The sequence below is a fragment of the Temnothorax curvispinosus genome, unplaced genomic scaffold (assembly GCF_003070985.1).
Source record: "Temnothorax curvispinosus isolate PA1 unplaced genomic scaffold, ASM307098v1 QBEX01006738.1, whole genome shotgun sequence".
NCBI classification, from domain to species: Eukaryota; Metazoa; Arthropoda; class Insecta; order Hymenoptera; family Formicidae; genus Temnothorax; species Temnothorax curvispinosus.
Window position 1 is genome coordinate 1,222,908 of NW_020216518.1, and position 22,091 is coordinate 1,244,998.

At 45.4% G+C, this 22,091-nt stretch overlaps 1 protein-coding gene across 1 annotated transcript in view; it reads left to right on the plus strand.

The window, feature by feature from the left end:
* LOC112456306 overlaps nt 1-21,632 on the plus strand; it is a 47,628-nt gene extending 25,996 nt beyond the window's left edge. The window contains exons 2-5 of the mRNA XM_025018761.1: nt 12,844-12,988; nt 14,055-14,355; nt 16,394-16,711; nt 18,200-21,632. Of these exons, the coding sequence (XP_024874529.1) occupies nt 12,844-12,988; nt 14,055-14,355; nt 16,394-16,711; nt 18,200-18,360 (925 nt within the window). The 3' untranslated portion in view covers nt 18,361-21,632. The remainder of the gene's footprint in view (nt 1-12,843; nt 12,989-14,054; nt 14,356-16,393; nt 16,712-18,199) is intronic.
* The last annotated feature ends 459 nt before the right edge of the window (nt 21,633-22,091 follow it).

Sequence of the window (22,091 nt, forward strand, 5' to 3'; positions counted from 1 at the left end):
TTTCAATATATTATTTAAAAAGCATCAAGGAAATCTCAGAGCATACAAAGATATTCAAAGTTTTTTTTCATTTCCTACAATTTTTCTGGTTCACGTCATTTATAAGACAAAAACATAATATAATAATAATGAAAATATAAATTAATGTAATTTACACGTAAGAACAAAGATACTAATAGATACAAGAATACATTTTAATTTTAACTATATAATTACGAATCCAAAAAATAAGAATCATAGATTATATACTGCCGTAGAATACAGATTGGAGTCGAGATTAGAATGTACATTCTTTTTCGACTTGTCCTAGTTAGGCCCGGGAATCTAACACGCAGGCGTGGCGCATGTGCATGTCTACATGTAAAACGCGAGAAAGCTGAGATTTCTCACCGATGGCGATCAGAACGGGAGATGCATCTCGTCCCGTTGTTGGAACGCGGCGCGGCGGGGCCGGTGATTTTCCGCGGCGCGGTCACGCGAATTCGTGACTGTAAGTACGGCCGCCGCCGATGTGTCACGCTGGTGTGAAACGTCCCGGCACTAGGAAGTGACCCCGAACTGTCGCGACGGCGACGGGCCGGCCGCGCGAGCGCGTACCTGCTTGCACGATGTCCACGAACAATGGAGCTATCGCGGGGATATCAACACGACGGCGGAGTTCGCCCAAGAATCTGACTCCGGCTTCGAAGCGAACCGGGGCCCCGACCCCGGGCCCCGGGACCCGGGGGACGCGGGTTATCCCGGTCCGTATCGGCCGGACAGAAATGTCTCAATGCGGATCTCCGAAGTCGTCGAGCGAAGAAATCCGGCGGTGGTCGTGGCCGGTCATATCGCCCCGGAAGACATCGAACTCGGGGTTGCCCCCGTTGCCGCGCTATCTGTGCGCGGGGAGGATAGCTTGACATCGCAATTGATGCACGTGGTCCGACCGAACGGTCATCCTGCGCTGTCGGGACATTAATCTTGCGCGTACCGAACGGGATAAGAAACGAAACGGGAAGCTACGATTCGACATCGTGGATTTTATCAGCGTGTAACTTCTAACAATGTCGGTATTTTCTTTCTTTTTCCTTACGATTGTTCCTTGATGTTGCAAGTCTGCATTCTTATCTGCAGATTGCTCGGTCCATTTGACGTTGGATGTTTTCTTATAAAGACGTCGACGTTTTATAAGTTCGGTTAAAGTTTTTTTTTTTTTCATGGCTAATTATTAAATTTTAAATGTAGTTACAACAAAATGTAAAATAAGATTTTATTATTTTCTTGAATTTCTAGAGCTTAATCTCGATTAAATACGTGCATTTATAGTTGTGATAAATGAGATATGATACTACTATCTATGGAATTTTAAGATTTGATAACTTTAGAATGCCAGAATGATATAACGATGTTTTTCTAAAAAATAATTTTCTAAATCCAATATTGAATACAGGAATCAATGAATTTAGATCAATATTTAGAAAATTAAACTTAAAATATAAATACTTACCTAGAACTACTGCTTTACATATATATTCATCGCACATATTAATTCTCTTAATTCTTTTTATATTTAGCCAGTCTCCCATAATAAAACAGTTATTTTTATAATTATTGGGAAACAAAATGCATAAATATATGGATCAGTTGTAGTTTTATCCCTCGATAAGACGATACGGTATTACCTTCCAATTCCGGTCGAATTTTATCGAATGTAACTATTTTTTTTGTCTTTAATATACCATAAGAATCAAGCATTCCCACAATCGTAAACCTCTCGTCGACTTTCCTCGTACACGAACTCGGTATCAGCCATAAACCCGAGGAAGTCGTAACGTACCAAGGTCATCGCGAGTTCCGCGCTTTCTTCCTAAATTCGGGAGACTGAGACCACGGCAACGGCGACTCCGCCCAAGAGTGATTTCTCCTAATCGACTTTCGAGAGCCCCATAAACCCAACGATCGTAAAATTAAACCGTCGTCAAATGTCATCGTGCTGGATCGCTCGGTTTCTTGCTGCTCTCACGGCGCGCCGTGTACAAAGCGAATAGCTTGAAATTAGGAAACGTGCAATTAAATCACTTTTAATGTGACCGAAACATCGCATAGCTCGGCTACTTAAAAAAAAAAAGGGATTATACAAATTTATGCGCGGAGGGACACAATTTGCCCGTTAATCAATAATTCTTGTTACTCTGTTGAAGGCAATAGTCATTCGACGATCATTGAGAAATATAATTTATAGTAATATAAAACTTCCAATTCTCTATGGAAATTCATTGAACCGCATTAATCGATCTAACATTTTAAACTTTGAAAGTATAGGTCGCTCTTTTGCTTTTCGGGGTCTAACCATATATCGATGATTGATGATCGTTCCAGCGCGTATACGAAAGCAACGAACATAAAAATAATAGCAGTTATAAACTCGAACAAATGTTTAACGCAACGTGGCATTTCCAACTGCAATAAATCGACGACATAAAGTTTTCGGCTATTAATTCTCATAGATCAACCTACGAAAAATAGACGTTGTCGCTATACATATACACTATACGCAATTTGTTTGCAATGTCAATTATCAAGAGTACAATCTTTAAATTCTCGTAGTGAATTGTTTTATACAAATACATCTTCAGGTTTAAATACGATACTAATTATCCCATGATTTTTATTAAAGAAAAGTTTATACAGTTTATAAGCACAATTTACCAATTTTCCTTTAATTTTTAATATCATAAAATTCTGTAATCATTAATTAATTTTTTTTGTAAAAAGAAAAACCGGGTTCCAAATTAATCAAGAAATGTTTTATTTTAGTATTTCACTCAATAGATAGAAAATGTACAATTCTACGTACACTGTTTTCTATCACGCTATACATATGCAATTCGTAATATCTTGTATCGCGCTGTATAAGTCAGATTCGATTGTTTTTTCTGCATTTCCGAAATCCAGGAGATCAATCGACGGCGCTAATTAAGTGTCAGATCGCGACAGCGGCGGCACCGTGTCTCGCTCGTGTTATCACCTGTTGAGCCGCGGCGTGAACGCAAAGGGTGAAAAGCGGTAGCTTGTCGCGCCTTTCGACGTCGCGTTTGATAAATCGACGGAGGAGCGCGCGGCCGCCGTAGACGACGCGCGAGCTCCAAAAACATGTGCGCGCTCCGCCTCGCCTCTCTCTTGTGCGTTCTCTGCCGGCGAACTATTTCTTTCGACGTCGGCCCTCTGATCTCTCTCCCCGGCCGACACCGACACTCCCGTCCGTCCGGCCACTTTACTACCTCCGTCCCGCGCCTCGCGCCACGGAGGCGGTGGAGGCGGCTTTTAATAGGACGCCCGGCGTCGTGGCGCGCGTGGATCGATGAACTTTGGCTATATAGGCGGGCTAGAAATCCTCTAATAAAAGTCACGAAGTAACGTCAAAGTCAGGTCCGTTCGCCACGTTTCGCGGCCAGCATTTTGCCACGTCGTTGTATCGAAACGGTGCCACGAAATGGATCGTAAAGCGAGAAACATAAATGATCTGATAATCAACGAAAGAATTTTATGATGACAAAAAATAATTTCATACAAATACGAAACACGTTTTCAACTCTTTCTCATTTATTATTTATTTTTTTGCTTTTTTCCTCAAGTAAAGATTTCCGTAGCGTAACTTTCTTCACGAAATTACGTAGCGAAACGTGGCGAGCACTATTCGGAAACGGGAATGTTACTTCGCGATTCTTATTATCGGCGAGAGCTCGTCCGACTCTCGAGATTGATCGAGAGAGATCTTTCTTGAGACGACGGAGGGTTTTACGTGCCCCATTTCCCTCGGAAACATCGCGCTGTGCGAGTTGGCGACAAGAAGATACGGATAATGTTGTACGATAGATAAGAGAAATGTAACGACGAGGAGAGGCGGCGAGGTGATGCTCATAAAATGGATTATATTCGTTACGGGTAAAAGAAGAGACGTAAAGAAAATGGGAAAAACGGTTGGAGAAATACAAGATTAAAATTTTGTGATGAAAGTTTAAGAAATAATGAAACAGCTACTTGTTTTTTAATAAGATTTTTACGTAAGTTTTTCATTACAAGAGAGTTGGAATGTTTAATCATCTCTTGTTAACATATAATGATGCAATACAGTCTTAACGTCTAAGATTTTCCTGTAAGTTAAAAAAATATTAATAATTAATATAAAACGAGTCGCTTAAGAAGTCCAAGGCAAGAACCTTGAATAGTAGAGTAGAACTCCGATAGTGATTTTCTCACCCTGACAACCTGAAAAATTACATTCATTGAAAGCACCCGCTCTAACTGAATAAATTTCGTATCTCAGGAACTGTGATCTTATCGAGCGTGTCAGTGTTTCATCGTGTTGTGCCAGCACTATTTCTGTCGAATGCGCTATAGTTTTCAAGCGACTGACGGCCAGTGATTCACCCCAGTGCACTTGAATGCCACTCCACGCGTGAATCATCTTTTTACATTAAATACGCGACTCGCGCGCGGAGGCGACTTCGCGCAAACGGTCTTGGCAGCTCGTGACGTAAGAACCATCGTCGGTCTCATTAATCCGTTAGCGAGCGAATCGCTCCGGATCGTCACACGGAACAAACGAAGCGAAATGTTACTGTCGATAATGGATTAGTTCGAACAGCCACGACTAAAATGGAATTCAACAAATTATCGGTCGTTTGTCGGTACTTTGTTCGCGATACAGTTAAAACTCGTCGACGCGAATGGAGTTTTATCTCCTCCGAGGGGGATAAAATCACCCGACGCCTCGTTAACTAACATTCCCCTCGCCACCGCTCCGGTCTCCCAGGCTGCATTATACCAGGACTCGAGGGCAGCGTTTCTTTTCCGTCCTCTTTTTTTTCCAGCAACGCGCTCGCGCGATGATTGCTCCGCCAGTCGCGGCAAAAAGACGCGAGAGATTGGCGTAACAAATGTGCGAGATGCGAATGACGCAACTATGCTGTAGCCGCTTTTTCCCGGACGGAGGAAACGCGCTCGAATTCCGGCACTCGTTTCCGCCTATCTTCTACTTCTTTTGGCTCTCTTTTTCTCTACGTGTATACACATTATCCTAAGTAAAATTGGCGAATTCGATTATTATCTGAAAGGAATTTAATTTAATATTAAGAGAAATTAAGATAAACATTTGCTTACTTTCCCGGAGGGAAGCTTCCCCGTTTCACTTTTACGTCACATTCATTTTTCATCACGGAATATTTTTCCTCTACTTACTATTTTTCTCTCCATGCCAAAGGACCATGCAGTTACGTTGATTTTTTTATCTATAAATTTGCAAATTTTAAATGGCAATCTAATAATAGATAATTTTGATATTGATCTGATTTAAAAATTATTTTAAAGACTGCTATTTAAATCGCGCAAATCTATAATTCATGTTTTATTAAACGTAAACTATTTTCACTCGTGGAGCTGTCTTGTATCTGTCTTTAAAGCATTTAGTAAATAATTCAGGAACGAGATTAATTCTCACATATCAGACGAATTCGGCTAACTGCTCTCCGTGTGTTCTCTGTAAATCCCTACTTAGCCCGATTACGAGAATAGCTTGCGCGAGACGAATCCGTCGGGCGACAGGCGACAGAGACTGTGCGCGCGCGCGCGCGCGCAGGAAGAATACGATAAATATTTGAAGTTAACTAATAATAACGTCGCGAGTCGCCTTAATGGAGAGAGACGTACGCCCAAAGACGCCGACGATGACGAGTCACCCGCACGCAGCACACGCGAGACGCATTTACGTAACGCCTTAATGTCGTGCATTAGGCGGGCTGGGCTCCGCTCGTGGGGCGCTAGGGCTCCGTCGTGGCCTTCGTCCAGGAAGTTGTTATGGAATCACATTTACATCGCTGCCGTTTTTGAATATCGGCCTCGTAGCAAGAAACGTTACCGTTTTGCGCTGCAGTCGCAAATGATAGGTGTGTAGGCGCTAACGACCAATTATTGCATCTCGCAGCGAGGTAGCAGCACGATATACATGCGTGCGAAACATGAGATGTATTGCCGTGAGAGATCTCCGAACCGCGCGGCACTTGAAGAATGAATGGCTGCGAAAATACAGAAGAATTGAAGGGTCCGTGAATCGCGTAAATCCGCCTTTTCAAAGAGCGGTTACCTCGGCGGTTACTGGAGAGCCCGATGCTTTCAGGCGAACCAATCCGAGAGAATTTATTTGGCACATATGTGCGCAATGTTATTTCAGATTGAAAATCAAATAGCCAGATTTAGCGTTAAGGATGAATGAGATGTGAATACCATGTCCATCACGCTGAATGCACCGGCGTTGCTACGCCCACGCAAATTTTAGATAGCTTATTTATCGTAAATTAACGATCGGGATTTTTGCGTTAAAAAATTTTGGTCTTTCTGATAAGCTGGGGGAAACGCTGCTGCAATCATTTCATCTGCTAATCATTTCTCATGATTGAATAAAATAATTCTTCGATGACGCGCGTGGGCGCGTGCCAGCGAGCTTTTCTGCCAGCAATATCGCGGCGATGGAGAATCGACAACGCGGGAAGTGCGCGCGCGACAAATCCATTGCACGTCTGCCTCGCGGCGCGATCGACACCGACGGAAATTGGAAAGCGCAATGCGAATGCGACTGTCGGGGTGGGTGTGACAAAGGGCCCGAATGTATCGGTCGGAAATAAAATCACCCCCGGGGGAACCAATCACAGCGCGACGTACGGTGCTCTCTGCGGAGCACTTGCAACTGTCGGCCAAGCCGGGCAGGTGCGAAGGTCCCGGTACGCCCTTCCGAGAAACGGACTTTAACGATTCCGCGCCCCGGAACGCGTTGTATCCACGCCGCCGTTCGGATTTCACGCGGAAAATTAACGCTCCTGCCCTTTCCTTTTGTCGGGCGATCCTTGGCGTGACAACACGCGAGAGCGAGAAGTAATTTTTTTTTCACTATTTGATATTCAATATTCTTGATAGTCAAGAACTAAATAGGGCGTCATTTAGAGCAATAAGCTAAATTATTACGTTAGCAGCTTAATCTTAACTGTGGAATAAAACAACATATTAAGAGCGATAAATTCACGTGTCGACGTAAGTGCGCGAACTAAATTTATATCTTCGTTTACGATTTGCGGTCCCGCGAACGTTACGACTTCGTGCGCGTCGCGCAAGCGGAGAGAAAGAAACGTACATCATACACGGGCACAATGCCCGTTTGAGGAATGAACATGATGAATGAAAGAGTCAAGCGGTGGTCCCGAAGCCGTAACGTCCACGCTCCGTGTTCACGGTGTCCTTTTTGCGCTCGCTCCTTTCCCCCCTTTCTTTCTCCCTTCCTTTCTTTCTTTTCTTCTTTCCGCGCGCTCGCTCTCTTCGCGCTCTTTGACGCGGTCCCGGCTTTGATATTCCTGCCAGAATACCTCGCCTACAGTTAGTGCACGAGCGTCCGTTTCATCTGTGTCTCTCTCCGCCTTCTCTTCGCCGGCAGGAGCGCATCCGTATGTAAAGCAATGAGACTCAAGCTCCAAGTTTACAGCGCTCTGTCAAACGATCTCCGCGGAACAATCGTGTCCAGACATACTTATTAAAATTTCTAATTGTGAGATGGTGAGAGAGAATAGGAAGATGCGCAAAAGCTGGTCCCCGGGCAGTCATCGAAACATCGGTAAATTATTATTCAATACAAATCTACTTAAGAAAATTGTTCCCGGAGCGTGTAAAAAATAATAGTACTGATATAAGCTATGAAACTTTGCCAAGCCCCGTCCCTGTATCGCCTCGTCTTGTTTTCTTTCTCCAGCCTTTCTGCATTTCTCTTCCTCTATGCGTCTCTCTCTCCTTTACGACGCACGTGGGTATATGCTTTTCTCACCCGACGAGGTTTCTCACCGAGAGGCTTTGTCCCGCCGTCGAGCTCGCGCGCGCGGGGTTGCGACGCTTCGAGAATTGCGCGCGACGTTCATCTCGCGCGCCTCGCGGAGCGGAGCCGCGGGATCCTCTCTTTCAATTTGACGACACGCGAGGGTCAAGGATCGGAAACGAAAGGCGCTCTTTGTGGACGAATGTATCGCCTCGTTGCTTGCTTTCGGTCCCGGGCAGGTTAACCCGCTCCTCCGCTTTGTTCGCGCTTTCGTTTCAACATTGTCGGCGTGAATCCGGCGAACGGCGCGGATCGTGACGATTGCATTAACCCTCCCCGATGCACTCCGACGATCGAAATAACCTGCCTGCGTGCTACATGTAATTTTCTCGTTGCGCGCGCGCGTAATAGCGCGAACGTTGACTTGTTAACGGTATACACGAGCGGTAATAAAAATTCATTTTGAGTTATCTTTTTCGATTTTATTTTTGCGCAAAGATGACAATTGAATGACAGCTAACGTCCCAAATTAATTCTATATCGTAATCATATAAAATCATTATACATACGAACAGCAAAATAAAAGCGGTCAAAAAAACGCAATTTTAGTTATCGACGTTGAAATTAGAGGAACAGAAAATTGCCATCGCCGAATGGCTGAAATCCGCAGGAACGATTCGAAACGATGGTGAACGTTCGGAACACGCCCACTTTTTCGCGATTCCAATTAGGAAGACCCTCTCGCAGGGCTCGCTTGGTAGTTGATTGGCGTCGGCTAGACAGTGGTGGGAATTAATGAAGACAGTCAGAGGTGGAGTGTTATGGCGCGGTGTCGGCGACCAAATCCACTTTTGCACTCGTACGGAAATCACTCGGAAGATTGCCACTCGACCGATGTCTCTCGGCGATAATGCGATATTAAAAATTATGTGTAGCATATTTGGCTTGGTTTTAAAATTATTTTTTTTTATGCTTAAGATTATTTTATAAATTTATGTTTAGTTTGTCTTTATCTCTCAACTTTTTATGTCTCCCACGTTCACGTTGCGAGTGCTACGAATATCATAAAAATACCAGGATTAAGCGTATCTAACAACCGGTTAGCATATGATTATTATTTTGTAAGGTGATCTGAGAAAGAAACTCTCGAAGTTGGAGTTAAAAGCAATAATCTTGCATTAAATCGTAAATAATGTTCCCAAAGCCAGCGGACATCCCATACTTAGTCATCTCCATCAATAGAGAGATGGCGATCACGTTTTCCTAACTATCCGACGCACCGTTATCCTCTGTCGCAACGCGCCGCGTCGAACCGACGCCGGGGAATCGCCGAATAATACACGCGTTCAATAATATATCGTTAGGAACATCCACCGTGTACGGGGATCGCATAGAGACGCGCGACTATGAAACGGGAGGCTCCATGTCCATTGCGTAGTATTTTCGAATCTCGGACGGGTCACTGGCGAGGTGGCATACATATTCATGCCGAGTGTTTACCTAAGGCCAGAAAAGAACTGTTAAGAACCGAGGCGAGGTATCACATTAATACGAGGGTACTCGAGGGATCCTACGAATACGTAGGTATATGCAAATGACACCGTTCCTCATGGGAGGGAGATCCTTTAAATCACACATCGGGGCTACCAATAACACGTCCGGCCGACGTGTACGTATAGAAGAGTTGTTCTTTGTGGCGGCTAGAAGAAGAGAATGGAGGAGAGAAGGAGCGAATGGCGATCTTATTTTATAGCTCCTGGTGCCCGGGATGCTCGAGAAAGAGGAGACAAAAAAAAAAGAGAAAGCCAACGTCAACGACGAACGGCGCGGAACGACGGAAAAAGGCCCGGATTACCGTCGAACTTTCGCGATTAAGAGGAAGAGACGCGACGAGATGCCACTCGCCCTAACCACCGGTCTCTAACCCGGCGCATGGCAATAATCGGACGAGTAAAAAATCCACCGTAGAGGAGCGAACGTTTCGGGCGGGGCGAAAAGTTAAACACATTTGTGACTATACGTGTTTCGGCGGAAACGGCGATAAAGCTGCTCTCGCTCGTATCGCCTCCTCCGCGTACATTATCCGCGACGACGACGGCGACGACCTAAAAACCTCTTGCTCTTGCTGCGCTCTCGGGGGAGTCGGGGAACTCGGGGCGAAAGAATGGCGCGTTTTTATCACGAGTAATTCAGGCTGCCACGTACATATACGGTCTCTAATAAATTCGTGAATGGCCACGCCGCGAACGAAACGTCCTATACGCCCACGCGCACTCACATGCACGCGCACACGCGTGTGCCCGGACGCCCTCGTGCGCGCGCGTCCTCTCGGGCCGTTGTTGCGCTTAGGGTACCGAGCTCGACCGACCCCGGGCCGGGGATACCCCGGAGAGAAAGCGGAAGAGAGAAAGAGGGGGAGAGAGAGAGAGAGAGAGAGAGAGAGAGAGAGAAAGAGAGAGAGAGACGACGAGCGAGAGGGAGCGGATATTATCGCCAAACGTTAATTTGGCCGAGGTCCGGCCTACCTTCCAATTTTCGAGCTCTTACACGCCCACTTACGAGATTGTCCGTTAACGCTCCGAAACGTCGGGACGGCGTATATTCGACGCGTTTCCCTAGCGTCGTCGTGCACGTCTCCCGTGACAAGCGTGGCCCCGTACAGGCGTGCGAGAAGCGCTTATTTCTCTCGTGGGGAGCTTCATATCACATCTGTATATCATATTGTTTGACAAATTTAGGGTCGATTCACCTCATCATATTCCTGTAGCTGAGAACGGCTAGAATAAATTCCAAAGCTATCAATTTTGTCGATTGTTTTTATTTTTATAATCAGGAAAATAAATGAAATGCAGAAATGGAGTTTAAATAAGATTATATGAAAAATTTATTTAAATCTCATCAAAAGTGACATTTTGCCTAATCTATCATATACGGAATAATAATTATATCGTAAGGTTTTAATATCGAAGAACCGAATTAAACTCTATAACAAAACTTTAAATATATCTATAGCGGGATAGACATATATGCGATTTGTGCGGCTCATATCATCCGCGGCCGATTGTATGCGATCCAACTGCGGAAGCGCACGTAAGATAGCGTGAGAAAATAAGCAACAAAAATCTCCGTACGCCTTACCATGCGTGCAGTATGTACGTGTTTGCCGGCTCGGATAAACTCTAAACACGTAAGAACTTGTGCGCTACCAGTGCACGAAGGCAAATGCACGTAAGAAAGAGCGAGAGACGAAGAATAAATATGGTTATACACGTGTAAAGTTCCATGTATCGCGGCTCGGACGCGCTCGTGATGCATCCGCAAAAAGTAGACGCGTCCGACAGTGCGTGCATCTATAAACGGCGAACGAGGAATCGAGACTCGCGTAAGTGAAAAACGGCACACAACACCCCAACGTCAACGCGGTGAAATATGCAGTACGTTCGACGAAATCACAGACCGCGCCAACAACGAGACAAGGCATTCTCGTGCGTGCATATAATGTAAATATATAAATCGAAGACATGTTGATTACAAATAGACAATAAACGGTGAGCTTTTTTAATTTTACAGATAAATTATAAAGCATTTTTATGTATGTATTAATATAATATAATATATATAAGTGTACTGGTGGAGCATGAAGTCTTATCCCGAGCCCCTTCGCGACTTATAATTTTATTGAATGACGGCGCAGTTCTTGCGCCGATTCGCGAATACGAAATAGGTCGACGCGAAATAGGGAGAGACGTCGCTGGTTGCGTACACCTCGACTTACCGAGCGCGTATTAGCGTGTGCGAGAGTGCTCGCGGTAAGAACCGGTTATATAGGAACCGTCCGCCACCTCTTCTCTCTCTGCACCTTCTCCTCTTCTTCCTCTGCTCATCCGCCGACCTTTCGTTCCTCCACATCCTCCCCGAGTATCCTCATCGGCGAAACCGCCGCTACATAATGCAGCGACGCGTGCGTATGTGTGTGTCTGTGTGTGTGTGTGTGTGCACGCGTATACGGCTGCTAGGCTAAGCGCATACCCGCACGCGTGAATGTACAGGGTGTTCGAGCTCGGCTAGAGAGAGTGCCAAGTCAAGCGAAACCATGATCGCTTCAACGTGAAGGCGTCAATAACGTTTGACTTTGTCAGTGATTAGAGTGACTATAGATCTCTCCCATTAATTTGTATAAATTTTACTTCAGCATGATATAAAATGAAATTATTCAATCAGTGCCGAAAGGTACCTACTTAGGAAAAGAGAATGGTCGTTTGAATTTTCACTTTGTTCATGAGAAAGTTGCCAGTTCAGAGGAGTCGCGGGTTCGTTTCTGAAACATCCTGTATAAGAAGCCGGTACGTATACTTGCGCGATGCTTCGACACCATGGGTGCCTGCCTATCTGACGTTGGGTGCTTACGAGGGCGAGTCCGCGTCTTTTCTTTTTCTCCCTTTCCTGACCTGGCTACCGACAGGCCGTAGGGACGCTGGTCTCTGCGGCCCCTCTCGCTTCCCCCCAGACCCTCCACCGGAGGCGTCGGCATCTCGCGAATGTTTCACGGATAGTCCTGGAACTTGCTGCACGGAAACGGCGGTATGCGTTGCATCGCCATAGTCTGCGAGAAATATGATCTTCCTCGAGAAGCATTCGCCGTATACGCTTCCGAGACTTTAAAGTAGATTTTTTTAACAAATCGCGTGTTGAAATTTCGATGGGCGATTTCCAAACGTGCATTTGCGATAATAATGCATTTTTTATATAGATTATGGAGATATCTACCATATACCTACTATAATTTACTATCATCCCACTATAAATAATATTCGGACAGGGAAAGTTTACCATGTGCCGAATAAATAATATTATAAAAATATAGATATATAAGTAATATTTGGACAGGTAAAAAGTTACCGTGTGGCGAATAAATGTTATAAAATCTTACTTGCGTTATTCCTAATGTTAGAATAAGGTAGATTTGTGTTCGCGCGAATCTTGCTAATTAATCTGTTTTTATGTTACAGATTTCGAATAGACAACACAGATCACATAATTGACGTGAACAAAAACAACGCAATGTTCGAGTACGATCAAGTCAATATAATATGTCCTGTATATCCGCCGGACTCGTACGTCGATGATGATGCTGAGAAGTACATCATCTACAACGTAAGTGGATTTTTGTAATATTTCTCAATATCGACAGCCGAACTAACCGGCAACAGAGCACCTTTCCCTTCGATGCATTTATTATAGATAACGGGTTCAAAACTATAACGTGTGAATGTCTAATGACAACACCACAGTCATATTGGACATAAAAAAATTGTCGATCGGAGTCTGCCAATGTTTAGACAGCTGCTGCTGCTACTTGAAACTGGTTCTTAACCCGCTTCCATTATATATCCCCAAAACGACATCCGCTCTTCAGCGAGCGTACCACGCTACCGAAATGTAGATTTATCGATAAACTGAAAGAAATACTGAACATATATACGTATCTACACACACAAGCATACTGAACAATCTCACGACCTCCTTCTCTATTTTAATCTCGGTTCGATACGCAAATGTCTTATCTTTGGGTGAAAACGATAAGATTTAAATAATTTATCAATTATTCTTTTTTAATTAGTTATCTTTTCCATCGCTTCATTTTACTTGGAGTACTTTTATCTTTATTTGCCACAGAGAAATCTTTTTAAGTAATTATTTTCGGTTAAAAGTTAATTTTGTTCTAAAAAAAAACTGTGGCCGATGCCAAGACGAAAATCGTGACACCGTATTCCCGATTGATACGTTTTTATTACAAACTTTCGTTCTCCCGATAACCAATTCCAGATACCGCGGCAGATTCTCGGCTTTCACGGACGTGGCCATCAAACATTCCGGTGGCGTCCACCCTCTCGAGCAAAGCAAAACCTCCCAAAGACCATTCCTGCGTCGTCGGCGACCTAATCGTTTCGATCCACTTGATTGTCCCTCCACTCTCCGCCATCCGTTGTCCCATTGTCTCCGCCGTTCTTCCTACACGACGATTAGCTCCAACAATGAAGCCCTCTTCTGCAGAAGAGCACGGGAATCGGTTCGCCCGGGGGGGAAACGCTAAGATGGCACCTTTCACAGTAGTCAATCAGCGATCGGTGTCGCCGATCCGCGTGTCCCCCCTCCCCCGTATCGCCGATCGATTATACCGTCGCGACTGATCGCACGATTTCTCTTGGGCGTTTTGCAGGTGTCCAAGGAGGAGTACGAGACATGTCGGATAACGAACCCGAGTCCGCGGGTAATAGCGGTGTGCGACAAGCCGCGCAAAACGATGTACTTCACCATCACGTTTAGGCCGTTCACGCCGCAACCCGGGGGCCTCGAGTTCCTCCCGGGCCACGATTACTACTTCATCAGCACCTCGTCCAAGGACGACCTCCACAGGCGCATCGGCGGACGGTGCACCAGCCACAACATGAAGGTCGTCTTCAAGGTCTGCTGCGGCAACGAGGCCGAGACCTCCTCCTCGGCGACATCGCGTAACAACTGTAAGTATTCGGGATAGATCGCGCGTCGCATCGCGCAAAAAATCGAAGGGTACAGAAACTGATTCACGAGCAGAAAGGAAAATTACTTTGAATTGAATTAAAGAATTCTTTTTTATTTATGAAGCGCTTTTAAGCACTTGGAATACGAAAGAGTACTGATTCCAAAATAGGAGATATCAAATAGCGATGGATTTCCTTTGTTCTCCAAGATCCGAGAGGCAACAATTCGCGTGACGATTCGCCACGCGAGTTCACTCGCGTGCACTTCTTCATTTGCATCGCATCGCGCGCCGCCCGCGAGACGGTGCCCGAAACGCAGGCTCTTCCTTCCCATGGAAGGCATTCGCGCGGCAATTATGTTCTAATTTCTCAATTATCATAATCTAAAATTACAGGCGTCATTTGCACGAGGGACACCGCCTTTTCATTCCGCGCGTAAATCACGCTTTTAAACTCTTCACGCTTTCTCGTTCCGCGCGACCTCCGTCGGAGACGCGCGCTCCGGGGAAAAAAAACGTAGGAGGGGGATCAGAGGCACGAAACAAAATGGTCCATAAATTCATTATCCCGTAATCAGTTACGTTAGAGAAACGGCTACCATAACAGGCGGTGTACTTGTTCCTTCACCGATTCGTTCGCCATCCTTTCGAGCTCATTTCCTTCTCGTCCTTCCTTCTATCCACCTCTCGCCCCCGTCTCTCCTCCTGTCGTCTCCGTCCTGCCGTCCTCTCGTCTCTCTCTCTCTCTCTTAAATAATCCCTATCGATTATAATCCTCACCGTGCGTCATTTGTTGCGGCCGCGGGGGGACCAATTCTGTGTCCCGGGGCACAATAAATTCTACCATTTCATTTCGCCCCGCTATTCTCTCCCCAATTCGTTCCGAAGCATCCTCGAAGCGTCTTCCCGCTCTCCTTCGATCCCTCTCTCGCCTCCCCCTGGACCCCCTTTTCTCTTCCTGCCACCTCCGCCCCGGCAGAGACGATTCATGCGCCATAATGACCAGCTATTTTGCTGGCCGGGAACTCTGAACTCTCTCTCTTTCTCTCTTACCCTCCTTCTTTCTCTCTTTTTCTCTCTCACTCTCTCTCTCTCTCTTTCCTCAACATCTCGGGCATTGAAGATTCCACGGCGAGACCCGACCTCGCGTTCACGGTAGACGTCGAGAGTTCGCGCGCGGCTACTTCTACACAATTATATCGCCGGGGGGTGCACGTACCTCCACGGCCGCGAGTTTTATTTCCGATGGGTTAGCAGGTACTGCGCCAGGTTGCGGGCTCAGAATAACGCGAAGACTATCGGTGAGCATTCGCGATGGGAAAGTGTGAAGATGACGAAGGTTGCCTCTCGCCGCACTTAATCGTAGTTTCTGAAACTTGTTCATACTTCTTTATACATTAAAATCGATTTAAGGACTTTTTTGCGTTTTTTCAACAGTATGTTTACCTTGAAGATTAAAGAAAACTTCGTTTTTTGCATTGTAAGATTTATAGATCAGCATGTGGATAGGGAAGTCAAAAATACAAAACGATTTCATACTCCTTAAAAATATATTATTTAAACATAAAAAGGACTTTTTTGAAGTGTATGAGCAGAAAATATGTTTTAATGAAACAGATAACTATCGGAGATACAATAGATATAAATATTAGAAATAAATCCTTTGCAATAATACTAAATACTTTATTGAAGTATTTTTCTTGAAATATTTTTTTTATTTAAACATTTTTATAATTAATTGCACACACGTACACAGACTTCTTTAAAAATATACAATTATCTGCTAACACATGCAACATGCTTCTCTCTAAGAGTATTCATACAATCACACTGAAACCGAAGTATTAGGAGAACCAAAGTTTAAAGTTCCAAGATGTTTTTGGCGATACGAATTCTCCTTTCTACCAAGCCGCGTAGAAAACAACTCGTTCTTCGGTCGCCGATTGTTCCTCGACATCTGCGCACGGTTCGCGACCGAGTCGAAGGTACAGAAAAGATATAATGCGTAATCATCTAACACCATACCATCCGTTTTCCAGCCGTAGCCGTGACCAGCAGCACCGTGCCCAGCAGCAGCTCGACGAGCACCGCGGTTTTGGGCGGCGGAGCCGCTGGCGTGCCGCCCCCGCCGCCGCCGCCGATCGTCTACAGGGGCGGAGATCGATTCTACCCGGGGGGCAGCATGCATCATCATCACGATCATCATCAGACGGGCACGGCGGCGCCGACCCTGCCCCATGTGCCCCCGCCGGCCGTCTACCCCGTTCATCCGCATCAGCCGCAGCAGCCGATTCACAATGGACCGCCGTCCTCGATCACGCCGCCCAAGACCTCGACCGGTCAGAAGAAGAAGAACAGTACGTATCGTGTCGTCACCGTCGCACCGCTGCCGTCTGTCTGTCTGTCTATCTGTCTGTCCGGCGGAATCTCGTTTTGAAGCGCTTCCTCGCGCGGCGGCTTCGCTTTTGTGCCTCATATTTGATCCGAGTACCTTGGTACCGGCTCGTACCGATACCGGTCCGGAGATTGGTAGAGTCATCGGGCAGTTTATGAAAGTCGGATTAATCCGTCTCTGATTCCCTCTTCGCTCAATCAAAGAGCACTCGACGTAATTAAGTCACACGTGTTCGGAAGTGAAATACGTCTTGGTAATTATTGATGATCGTTGCAAATCGACATTAATTGACAGTCGAAGCATTGGCAACGTGTCAGTCGGGTTTCTCTTAGTGCACTCACTTAGCTTTTTTTTATGATGAGCGAACGGCCATATCTTCTATTATATACATAATGCTAGCCTATCTGCTGCACATCCAGAGTGAATTATAGTAGAAATAATAATGATGACCGCTGTCAATCATTACCAGTTGCAAATTGTGTTCTTCCGAATTATCGCGCATTTTACGCGCTCGTTCTAGCTGTTCATGACTGACAGGGGGATTTCTTTATTTCTGTTCAATCGCAAATTATTCCTTAAAATAAAGAGAGAGAAATAGATTTACATATTTATTTAACATCGCGTTTATGCGCGAGATAAGAGCCGAATCGCCGCCTTTACTTGCAAATGCGCGCCGTAAATACCCGCGCCTCTGCATACGCCAGGTGGAAGGTCGACGAGGCGCAATGTCAAGATGCGATCGGATGAAAACCGAACGAAAGCAGCCATCTGTCGATTCCAACGCCGCACGCCCTTCTTCGCGTCGACGTCTACGATATAATTTGACTTCTAAATGCGCCGCGTACGCGCGCATTTGCATTTCGCCGATAAGCCGTGCGCGGATAGCCGCTCACCCATTAACGGTGCCGTGTTTCCGAGACGCGGCACGATAGGGAATACACGTTCCCAAGGTGTCGACACGAAATTGCCAGGGATTTCGTTTCCCCTCTCGTGGTTCTGCACGAGGTAATAACCATTAAAATTTGAGACGCGACTTGAACATCCGCGCAAAGAAATTCTCGGTGGCGCACCTCGAGATATAATCCCATTCGCAAGCCAATCTCTATCGTAGATTAAAAACATATGTATAACAGTTTTAAAATTTTTATTGGTTTTTTTAAAAACTCGATCAATTAATTAAAAAAATTTTGGGACTTATAATTAGCCTCAAATTAGTCTCAAGTGACGTCATAGAGTTTACTTGAAAAAAGAGAGGGTGCAAAGAGTGAAATGTATGAATTATATAATTCTGTTTTACATCTTTCACTTTTTAATCTCGTATTTAAGAGGATCGTTTCTCTAATACCTTTTTAACAACTTATAAAATCTGCGTTTTCTAATCCTAATCCTCTATCTTATCGTGTAATTTATCATCAATGGCTAATGATTTCTTCGCTTTTGTGTTTCGCAGAAGAGTATTCGGATCATCCGAACGAGGTGGTGAAGAACGAGGAGCTGACGTACAACGGCGCAAGCTCGTACGCTCGTACGCACGCTCGGTACGCGCAGAGCCTGATCCTGGCGACGTGCAGCCTGCTGATGAGCGCGTTGCTGCAGCAACTGCTGCGGTGAAGCGACAGCACCGGCCACGTACGAGAACGTCGTATATCCCATGCGTCGAAACCCCTTCTTCTGTGATTATCCTACGTTTAATTGATTTCTTGAGAGGCGTGCGAGACACACACGCGCGTACCTCGGCCGTCCCTCGATCGTAGTGAGAGACACGCACGATCCATGGTCGCGCCGACTCGAGAGATAGCAGAGAAGAGAGAAAAGACGGAGAGTACGAGAGACAGAGAGAGAAAAAAAAGACGAAGATGAAGAGCGAGGAAAGGAGAGACACGTCGAGAAAAGAGACACGCACGACACACGAGCGGCAACGCCATATTAACTACAATTAAGGAATTAGCGGGGTTCTAGGGTGGAACACTGTAGAGAAGGACGAAGACGAGGAAGCCGAGAGTAGGACGGGAAGTAGCAGAGAAAGCGGAGAAGAAAAAGCGGGAAGAGAAGCGCTACTACTAGACACTACTTATAGTACACGCCCACTATTATCACTACTATAAATGGTAGTCGTATTGGTTGTCCTTCTTATCATTACGCTAACTGTAGGTATTTATTCGAATATGAGAAAGAGAGAAAGATGTAAGCGAGAGTCGTGGCAGCGTGCTAAGTATCCTCAACCGAGAGCGAGAAGTGTACGCGAGAGAAGGACGCGTCTGTTATATATTAGTAGCAGGGCTGTTGTATGTACGCGAATAATGTCAGATCGCACGTCTTTGATTCGAGCGAATCTTCGATTCCACGGAAAAAACTGCCGCGTGAACTCGGCAATCGACGACGAACGGTCCTTCGTTAAGGGGTCCTCGCTCGGGGCCGGCAAGGAAAATAGTTTGTCCTGAGCGCGATTACGCGAGCGCGCCGTGCCTCGAGAATAGAGTACCTGAAAATCCTTGAACGTTTTCGGTTCGCGGCCAAGACGGGGGCGTACGATCGCGATCCTCATCGCGAGCGGCTTTCGTAGAGATACTTGAACTCGAAGTCGTCGACACGACGCGCCGTAGTTCTTCGATGATTGGACGATCTGTATCGGACAAAAGATCGAAAAATTAGGAGGAATCGTCTGGGATTAATCGTCTTTCGCGCGGCATTTAAATTCGAGCCGATCGCCGCGGCCGCCCGGCCAAATCGCAGGACGCCGAGGACGAAGGATCATTCGAGTTCGCATGCGAGATCGCGAGTAGGATAGTTAGCACGCGTGTAAATAAATTCCTAATGAATATGTACAAGTGGCTCTTGTGGCCGCCTGGGTAACAGGGGGCCGGGGAGATTTAAGAAAGAGTGCCGTATTTCTAGGTAAATCTTATAATATGAAACGAGAAAGAGAGAAAGAGAGAGAGCATGGATCAGACAGAAAGTGTGAGTGCGTATGTGCATTATGCAACTATGATATGAGCACCGTGTTGCTCATCGAACAAATCGACACAAGCCACGAACTTATGCGAATTTCTGCTACACTACAACAGGTCTAATTGCATCGTTGTCACGAGTCAAGGATAGCGTATAGTATCGTTGATTCGAGCCGTTGGGTAAGAAAAGTAGCGTAGAGAAAAAAATCGAGCGAGCGAATAGAGAATATTGTGCGAGAGAGACTGAGTCGCGAATCGAGTAAAAGACAGATTTGTATAATAGCTGTACCATACTGAGACTTCTATCTATAGATCTGTATTATATTTATTATCCGCTATCATTACGCTAACGAATATTCTACACTCGATATTCTATATTTGCTAGTGAAATATCAAATTTAATAGCGAACAAATTAACGTATTGTCGGCGCCCGGGGGTGAAGCGGCGATCGCGGCACGAACGAGCCCCCGGAGCCAACCACTCCCCTCCTACCCCGTCGTTTGTTGTTTTCCTTCGTTCTTGATTTCGTTCAGAGTATCATACACGAATCATGTTTCTATTCACACTATACACAATGTCTAATCAGTTCAATCATGTTTCCGATTTATATTGATTCCCCCTTTTCTACGTTTCCTTTTTTTTTATTATTCTATTTATTATTCACATTACCAGGGAAAAAGACTTGCGCGTGTACACGTATCGTGCGTACACACTCGTGGATTCACCTTTCGCGTGTCGCGCACGCATGCGTGCGTGAACGCGGTATGCAAAGGACGAAAGACGAAGCAGTGAGTAATTTTCCGTTCGTGTCCACAAAAAAAATACAATTGCGAGCGCGACTGCACTAACGAATTATTGTAAATACGAATTTACGCAGGAAATGAGTACCGTAGCGAGACGAGAGGATGTATGATTGTGTGCGTGCGTGTGTGCATGTATGAGAGAGTGAAAAAAAAAAGATCCCTTATTCACAGAATCTTAAGTAGCGAAATGAGAAACTTTACGCGTTGAAGACTACTCGACACGGGCCGATTCGCTTTCGGAAGTTCATTCATAGTTCATCGTCCTCATTCGCGTCTACGATCGCGAGAGCAGCGAATATCGCGATTAGTCGAGAACAACAAATTCGCGAATAAACGAAAGTTCAGCAGCGGTATTGTAAGCCCGAGCGTCACGCGCCATCCATCATTTGGTTTGTATTTTCACTTCTGTTTTGTTGCCGCAATTAGCGACGAGCGAGCTGGTCGACGCAATCTTTCATGTTCCCGATCGATTGTCGATTCGAAACTCACATGACTGCTTTAGGTAAGCGACGTTAAGTAAGATGTATTCGCGGACAATCATTATTGTACTTGGAATTTTGTTAGACTAATGACTTGTTTATGTTACGAACATTCATCCTTGATCTTCCTGATTGAAATGTGCCGATGCAATTATCGTATTCACAATCGTATCCATCCCTCAAGCATACGTTTTATTAATAATAGATATATGTCAATTGTTGCATCTCGATGGTCCTTTAGATGTTCATTTAAGCTATGGATACTTGTGAATACCAACGATGCTCCTCGGTATTTTTCAACCAGGGTCACTGTACCGTAGGTGCACGTAACGTTTTTACGGAACCTCGGATTTCACCTTTGGACGCGCTCGCTCGTTGCACCACAATTGCATTGTTGGGAATCGCGAAAGTGTCACGAGACCGCCGATCGCGAGTCGAATTTAGTTCTAAGCGACGGCGAAATATATATATATATATCTAACGGGAATATAACGCCGCTCGATCGCACGCGAAGGGCGAAAGGGTACGTGGATTCACGAGCGCACGCTGGGTACTCATTCGCGCGAACGATATAAGTGAATACGTTATAACAGTAATATAGACTCGAATTATTCGATATAGAAAATAGACAAGGTCGCTCACTGCAAACTCATTCCTCTTTTTTTATTTTGTTTTGTCTCCCTCCCTCTTTTTCGTTTCCGTCATCCATCCATCACGTCCACAACCACGTCGTACACCCACACGGACCCGTGCCGCAGACCGCGAGACGTGAGGCGTCCTGCTGCCCCGACGAGGAAAAGAAAAAAAAGTATTTTTTTAACAGCAGATAGAGGGAACGCATCTGCGGTGGGTTTGTTTGTTCAGAAACGTATGTAAATAGATGTAACGCGCGAGAGGAGGATTCGACGCCCGCCTCTGTATTAACGAGTCAGATCTATATTTCGGTCCGCGCGCGATCCGCGGACCCGTCGATGCGATTTAAACGCGTGTAAATAAACGTCCGAGGTAGGATTTAAAAAAAAAGAAGAAGAAGAAGAAGCGAGGGAAAAACGAGAACAGGATACGCTTCACGTCCTCCATCCCGAGGAGGTCTGAGTTCCCGTCTGCTATT